This window comes from Polyergus mexicanus, unplaced genomic scaffold, assembly GCF_030449975.1.
Source record: "Polyergus mexicanus isolate NDT 795.1 unplaced genomic scaffold, iyPolMexi1.0 SCAF_115, whole genome shotgun sequence".
Taxonomy (NCBI): Eukaryota; Metazoa; Arthropoda; class Insecta; order Hymenoptera; family Formicidae; genus Polyergus; species Polyergus mexicanus.
The window spans coordinates 506-8,431 of record NW_027223435.1 but is presented as its reverse complement, the minus strand read 5'-3'; the positions used below and the strand labels follow the sequence as shown (position 1 = coordinate 8,431).

Genomic DNA, 7,926 nt, shown 5'->3' with positions numbered 1-7,926 from the left:
TTAAGAGCCAGTGTCACTTGATATCGGTAGCTGACAGATCTGCGTTATTGGTCGCTTTAGAGTGGTTTTGGCAGTACGCAATGTAACTACTCGGACATGCCCATCCGATCCCGGATGTACGTCTAATATTCGGGCAAGTTCCCATTTCGAAGGAGGTGCCAAATTATTTTTCAACAATACCAGCTCGTTAATTTTGAGCTCCGGTTTGTTTTCTCGCCATTTACGTCTTTGTTGCAATGTATGCAAATAATCAGAAGACCAAGAACGCCAGATCTGCTCTAAAATCGCTCGCACTTGCTGCCAACGAGACAGCCGATTCGAATCAATATCTAAAACAGATTCTTCAGGCGGGCTTACTAACGGACGACCGACTAAAAAATGACCCGGAGTTAACGCGGAAAAGTCATTCGGGTCATCATGTAACGCGGAAATCGGGCGGGAATTTAGGCAAGCCTCGATTTGACACAGCAGCGTAGCGAACTCGATCTGCGATAATGTTCGAGAACCAATCGCTCGTTTCAAATGAAACTTTAATCCTTTGACACCGGCTTCCCAAAGTCCGCCGAAATGCGGAGCAGAGGGAGGTATAAAATGCCATTTTATGTTATCATTAGCGATAGCGTCTTGTATTTGAGGGTCGGCGACCAGTCGCTGAAAGGTAGTGTTTAATTCGCGGTCCGCGCCTTGAAAATTAGTGCCGTTATCACTGTACATGTCGGATGGAAGACCGCGACGGCTTGCAAATCTCCGAAAGGCGGAGAGAAAACCGTTAGTAGCGTAATCATCTACGTATTCTAAATGGACGGCCTTTGTCGAGAGACAAATAAAAACGGCAACATAATATTTTTTGGATCGTTGACCGCGGCCGACTGACGGAATAATATTCATCGGCCCGGCGTAATCGACGCCTGTGTGCGAGAACGGAGCCGAAGGCGTGACGCGGGGCTGGGGGAGATTCCCCATCAGCTGTTGCGAGGTACGTGCGCGTTCGCGTACGCACTTTACACAACTACGTATAAGAGATTTTACACTGGTGCGCGCTGAAATTATCCAATAATTTTGGCGTAAAATTCTTAACGTTAATTGAGTGCCTCCATGAAGAGAGGCTTTATGAGCTTGAGCGATTAATAAATCCGAAATTCGATGTTTCGGTAAAATTATAGGGTGCCGTTCATCATAACTGAGTGACGAATGGTCAATCCGCCCGCCAAGGCGAATTAATTTATCTTTCCCGAGAAAGGGATAAAGCGATAACAAAGAACTGGATCTTGTTTGTGCTTTTGGAAAAGAATGACCTTCGTCGATAGCTAATTGATTGATAACGCGCATGGCTAAATACGGAGCTGGAGCAGTACCGTATGTAACTGTAAGCAATCGATAAGATCGTATCGGAGAATTAATATTAGATCGCCAAAATATCCGCAAAAAATCGACATCGTCTCGATGAAAGCGGATCTGTCGAAACATCTTTTCGATATCGGCGGTGTACACATAACGAAATTGACGCCAACGAAGGATAATTGAGGACAAATCGCGTTGTAATTTAGGCCCGGTCATTAAATGATTATTTAATGTAGAACCATTGCTCGTTTTGCACGACGCGTTAAATACTACGCGAAGTTTCGTCGTGCTGCTAGACTCGCGTAGTACCGGATGATGCGGTATATACACCGCTTGGTTAAGCGTCGGATTTTCGTCGGAGACAGATTCCATATGACCCATAGATTTATATTCATTTAAGAAAGAATGATAGGGTTTCGCGAGATCCGGATTTTTTCGTAGGCGTTGTTCTAATTTCGAATAAAGAAGCGCGGCAGTTTCGCGCGAAGCTCCTATATCGAGCGGAGGGTTGGTTTTAAATGGTAACCGTATTATATAGCGGCCGTCTTCGGCACGCTGATGTGTTTCGATAAAATGTTGTTCGCATTTTTTATCTTCTTCCGACAGCGGAAGTTCGGAAGAAATTTCCTCGATCTCCCAAAATTTTTGAAGGAGAGAATCGAGCGAAGGAATTGTTACGCAATTTAATGAAGTCGCGGAACCGGTAATTGAATTAGAAGTGCCGGTAGGACCGGATAATATCCATCCTAAAGCAGTAAGCTGGGCCGTCGGAGTGCCGGTCGGACCATGTTTTACCTTTTGCTTTAATAACGATCCATATAAATCTGATCCGATGGATCGGATGATTGCTAAACGGATCCGGATCCGCGAGAGATAATTTCCGTAAATGCGGCCAATAATCTACGGTTTTAGTCTTTGAGCCAGCGTATGACGTAATTTTTTGATATACGAAAGCAGTCAAAGAAAAGGTGGAGGAACCTCGCCCATTACAAGACTCGAGAGTAAGAGACACCTGAGATTTCGCTACGCCACTGTATCGTTCGCCGAAACACTGTACGTGGAGGCTCGCGCGGGAACGTTTCGTGCGCATAGTTTGACACAACGATTCCGAAATAAAGCTAACAGCCGAGCCTTGATCTAACAACGCACGAACTTTAAATTTACGTCCTTCGATGGTACGCAGTATTACCCATGCGGTGGCTAGTAACACGTTCGGCGGATTTTTCAGCGGCGAATGAATCGTTTGAACGGAAGCGACGGCGGTCTCGTTCTTTATCTCAGGGGTGGCCGAGCCGCTCGGTTGAGCGTTAAGAGTTTTGTTTTCCAAAACAGAATTTTCACTAATCTTCTGTACTGGTATATTTGATGCACGATGCAAGAGCGTATGATGTGCTCGTCGGCACAAATTACAGCGTTTTTTACTCTTGCAAGAGGTCGGGAAATGGCCGACTTTTAAACAATTAAAGCAACATTTGTGTGATTTGAGAAACTGAGTTCTCTGTTCGACGGATTTACGCTTAAACTCGTCGCATAACATCAAATTATGATTGCCGGAACAATTCAAGCATTTTTCGGTGGCTACGTTATTCACCGAGGCCCGATTAGAGCCTTTATTTTTATGAGACGAAGTATCGGCATTTAACTTAGAATGATCGGTTAGTCCTCGAATTCGCAACGTCATAAAATCTCGAATCTCTTCATACGTCGGAGATGCGGTTGATTTACCGCGTTGCAGATTCCACTCATTACGTGTGCGTGGACTAAATTTTTGCGAAACAATATAGACTAATAAGTCATCCCATTTTTCAACAGGTCTGCCTAAATTTGTTAACGCGGCTAATGACGCGGCAACGGTATCGCGTAAACTTTTGAGTTCGACAGCGGATTCCGTTTTCATAATAGGCAAATCAGCGAAAGCATGAATATGCGCATGAATAATCGCGTTTTGATTATCGTACTCTTCAATAAGTAATTTCCACGCACCATCGTAATTTGCGTCTGCAATCTTAACATGATTAATTAATACAGCAGCTTCGCCCGTGACACTGGCTTTTAAATAATGTAATTTCTGCGTATTCGACAGCGATTCTTTCGAGGCGACGAGCGATTCGAATATTCCGCGGAAGTTTTCCCATTCCGCGAAATTACCGGAAAATTTCGGCAACGGGATGCGTGGTAATTGCAATGAAACCGTACCAGACAATTCGCGAGAAGAAATGTCGCTTACCGTTGATGCCGCATTTGGGTCGCACCGGGAGAATTTACCTATCACGTCTGCGAGGTAGTCCGCCGCTTCGTGGTAGACGTCCTCGGCCGTAAAGAATTCCTCCTCGGTGAAGTATGGGACTGTACGCTGTTCGTCGGCCGTTGCTATTTGCTGAAGCTGGACGTTGAGACGTTGACACCTTTCCCATAATGTCTCCAAGGCGTCCAGTCGACTCTTCGCCTTGTATTGCGTGACGTTGGCCTTGCCCATTTTCTTAAAGTTGGGGAACACTCGTTTCATCGAGCTTATTGTAATAGATTGCTCGATGAGGAGGCCCTGCAGCGAGTCCGTCATGATGGTAGGCCGATAAGATGAAGCCTTTCAGCAACAATTCACCACCTTTGGGTTGTAGAGATGCTGAAGCGTGACGACTGGTCCGTCGCACGCGGATGTGCGAAGACGCACTATAATTTTCACTTAACTGTGCCGCGCGCTAAAGCGTGCGACAACTATGTGTGACTGCGGATTACGCAGGACGCACTCTGAGGTGCGGAGTGCTAAAGAGCACAAAGATTGCACTTAAGCTGTGCAAAGCGCTAAGAAGCGCGAGATTTGCGCGGCACCGCGGATTACGCAGGACGCACTTTGAGGTGCGGAGTGCTAAAGAGCACAAAGATTGCACTTAAGCTGTGCAAAGCGCTAAGAAGCGCGAGATTTGCACGGCACTGCGGATTACGCAGGGCGCAAATAATAATGATACGTTGTGCTTAAGAGCACAACTTTAATAATGCAAAGGGATGCAAGGTTGACTTCGCGCACTTTATTTTCCCGGAAGTCCTTTCAACGCACTCGCGTTATTATTTACGGCAGCGGAATGCGGATAGATGTTTTGATATCGCGCACCGTCTCCGTCTCGCGATAGTTTTTATAAGTGCTGTGACCTTAGCGTGTCAGCGTTCTCACTCGCACTCCGCGAACTGATTACCGAATCACTATCTGTTTTTCCAAGATCCGGCTCGAAGGACCATTTAATGTAGCCGCGCCTTCGATTTACACGTCCACATTAACAGAATTTATTTGTTTCGCCGATCGGAGAGATAGGACGTAATTGATTTGTCCGGGTTTAGTTTGTTGAACAGTATTTATTCCTTTCGACACCAACTCCCGGACCGTCTTAGGTAATCGCACGCGACAGCAAGATATGAGCGGACACGCGAATTATCGTTTAATTATAACTTTATGAGCGTTAGGCGTTCGGTGTGCTCCCGGTGAAGGCTTGCGACGAAGTGTCTTAACGAAAAGCCTTCTCGGCGATCCACGTACAATAGTCCTGGTTGATACGGGTACTACAAAAAGGGAGGAATTTCGATCGTTCGATTCCGAGAGCCAATCGGCTATCGACAACGAGGTGTTTGTCAGAATCGAACGATACGAAGAAACCGCAAACACGGAATGAAAACAAGGCTTCGCACGTAACGTCTCGCTTTAGAACGTTCGAGAAACGAAATTAATAATATAGTTTATAAAACGCTTACTTTCTTGAACACACCGAAAAAAGAAGTTTTGTTGTAACATTAAACTTGTTAAATTCGTTAAATTTAACAAATTTTTAATTTAATAAAATTTTTATTTGTTAAATTTGTCATATTTAATTTTTAATATTAAATTTGTTTCTTTATTTTGTTATAATATTAAATAATTCATTATAATAGCAAAATATGGACATATTTTTCATATATGCAATAACAACAATTGTATTACTGATTAAAATTCTTTTTCTCTATTAGATCAAAAAACATTTTAATAATTTATAATGATATGTTTATGAAAGTTTACTCTATTTAACTATTGAAAAAAAGTTTTGTTTTCTTACGATATTAAATTATTATTTATACACACACATTTACATCGCAAAAAATTAACCGATACTTTACTATAAGATTTTGTTATACTATTAGTAAGATTCTTTTTATTCTTACCTCTAAAAATTCGGGTTTATAGATATTAATGAACGGTTTCATGCCAACCCTAATTATACCTTCTTTAAAAATACCTTCTTTAGAATGAAACATATATTGCTCAAGCCATTGTTTGCGTTCTACGATAAGTACATAATTAGATATTTAGTATTACTTTGTTTTTGTGACAAAATTTACTAATTATTATACTGATTTACAGTAAATGACAATTTTTTTCATTTATTAATTCCTTTAAACTTTTTACTAAAAATATATAAACAATATTTGTAAAAGCATATAATAACAATATCTTATGTATAAGATTTTTACCATAGTCCGTTTGCTTCATTAATTTAAATGCCATGCTAAAAAGAAATCTACCGATCTGAGAAATATTTTTGAGCTTTTGTCGAAGAACGTATTGATGATGTACTATCGATATAATTGCGGGAATTATTAAAACTACGAACAACGCGCACAATATCAAAAAGATTAAGTCCATTTTTGTAGCCTGTAAATATATTAAACAGCCCAAGTCACCAAATATGTAATGCATAAATTATTATAAATACTTTGTAAGATTGAATTTTACACTCACACATTGACAAATATTTTATTGACACGATGTTTATATCATTATTATCTTTATTAATTCAGAAAATTATATAAAGATACTTTATTAAAGAAGATGGAATATAATGTGTATATAAATATATATCATCGATGAAAATTGAGTATAAAATTAATGTGGTTGTGAGAATATTTCGTCGGCAAAACATTTCTCGATTATTTCTATGTAACTCGTCCAAATTTGGAATCTGTGTTCATTAATCGAAAGATTCACGAAATAAATTATTTATATTCATGCAATAAATTATTTATATTTTATTTTTCTACCGTATTTCATTGAGATCTTGAAAAAGTTTTGCGGTTTAAAACGTATAATTATTCTTTTTTGCTTCCTCATAGAAGAAGCTTTGTTTTTGTGACAAAATATTTTTTCGAATTTTTTATGCCAATGTGTTCAAAATGTTCCGAAACGTAAAAAAATTATATTCCTAGAAAATGTATGTATCTGTGTATGTATGTATGTACGGAATGTTTGTATAACTCTAACTCCGCAATTTTTGAGATATCTGATCAAATTTTTTTTATATGAATAGATTATTATAAAAGGATGGTTGGTTATGAATTTGATGATAGAGTCAGCATCAGTGAAAGAGTCCATTTTCTATAAAATTTTGAATTTTTTGAAAAATGTATGTATACGAATTATACTCGGAAATAATTTTCGCAAATTCTGAGATATCGGGTTAAATTTTTTACACAAATAGAGTATCATCAAAAACGCTGAAAGTGAAGATAATTTCCAGCACGTGCAAAAATGTTTTGGTCAACAACGGAATATTAGTATTGAAACAGTTATCAAGTCATTAAAATGCATTACTGACAGCTCCGTTCTTTTAAACTGTTTATCAATGTTTCTTGTATGTTATCTTTTCTTATAATAAAATTAATTAAGTTTTTCTTAAATGAGTTTTTATATTTCTGAAAATCTATAATCTACAATGTAAATGTATAATTTATAATTATATAAAAATAAAAAAGTATGTAAATTAGAAAATAGCATATTGCTTCTTTATCTTCTATATTTTTTTATTTCGCTCACAAAGTTTCCTCTATAGGGAAGTAAAAATTGAAAAACCCACTTACTTTAAGGAACTTAAGTTTTGTGAGATAAAATAAAATAATGAGGAAGTAATGCGCAAGTTTCTAATTTGCATGATTTTCAGTTTGTTTAACAATAATTTAAAGATATGATATATATACGTGTTCGCAAAATATTAAAGCAATATTGAATTTCAAATTTTTGATTAAACGTACATTTGCGCATAAGCGCTCCATCATTACTGTTTAATTGAAGTATATGTATATAACCGAGTTTCAAAGAATTATAATTTGCAAAATTAAGTATCCGCCCGTATTTTGTTTCATGAGTTTCATTATTAAATTATTACATTTTAACTTTGCACGAATTACTTTGTGCCTTGAAAAAAATAAAAAGCAAAACCACGAATTTTATTTAAATGATACTGAAAAAATGCAAGATTTCGGTACTTACTGTTTGTTACGTTGGAGCAAACAATAATGCTTTGCCAAAATATTTGTCACTTTTAGCAAATATCGCTGCGCTTTACTACTAATTATAAATCATAATTTATCGTGCTTTATATATAAATATAGTATAACTAAATATAATAAAATAACCGAGAAAAAGAGAGAGGAGAAGAATAGATGCTTTAAAAAAGATGTTTTAGAATAATTTTTTTTTAAAGCAGGATATTATATAATTGTTTTTACTTCTTCTCGACACAAGATTCGATCACGAAATGATGCATCTTAATCTTTATTATTCAAGTC

At 38.0% G+C, this 7,926-nt stretch overlaps 1 protein-coding gene across 1 annotated transcript; it reads right to left on the bottom strand.

Moving 5' to 3' along the window:
- LOC138944201 (uncharacterized) lies at window positions 1-3,901 on the bottom strand. The gene is made up of 3 exons (XM_070315109.1): window positions 3,607-3,901; window positions 2,332-3,126; window positions 1-2,189 (listed from the first exon to the last, which is right to left on the bottom strand). The coding sequence occupies exons 1-3, from the start codon at window positions 3,899-3,901 to the stop codon at window positions 1-3; spliced, it is 3,279 nt and encodes a 1,092-aa protein (XP_070171210.1).
- Between the last annotated feature and the right edge of the window lie 4,025 nt (window positions 3,902-7,926).

Coding starts and splice junctions, on each gene's coding strand:
- LOC138944201 (XM_070315109.1), bottom strand. CDS start 3,901: ATGACGGACTCGCTGCAGGGCCTCCTCATCGAGCAATCTATTACAATA. Junction 3,127..3,606: donor CTACCTCGCAGACGTGATAG/GTAAATTCTCCC, acceptor ATGACTTATTAG/TCTATATTGTTTCGCAAAAA. Junction 2,190..2,331: donor GTCTCTTACTCTCGAGTCTT/GTAATGGGCGAG, acceptor GGATCCGTTTAG/CAATCATCCGATCCATCGGA.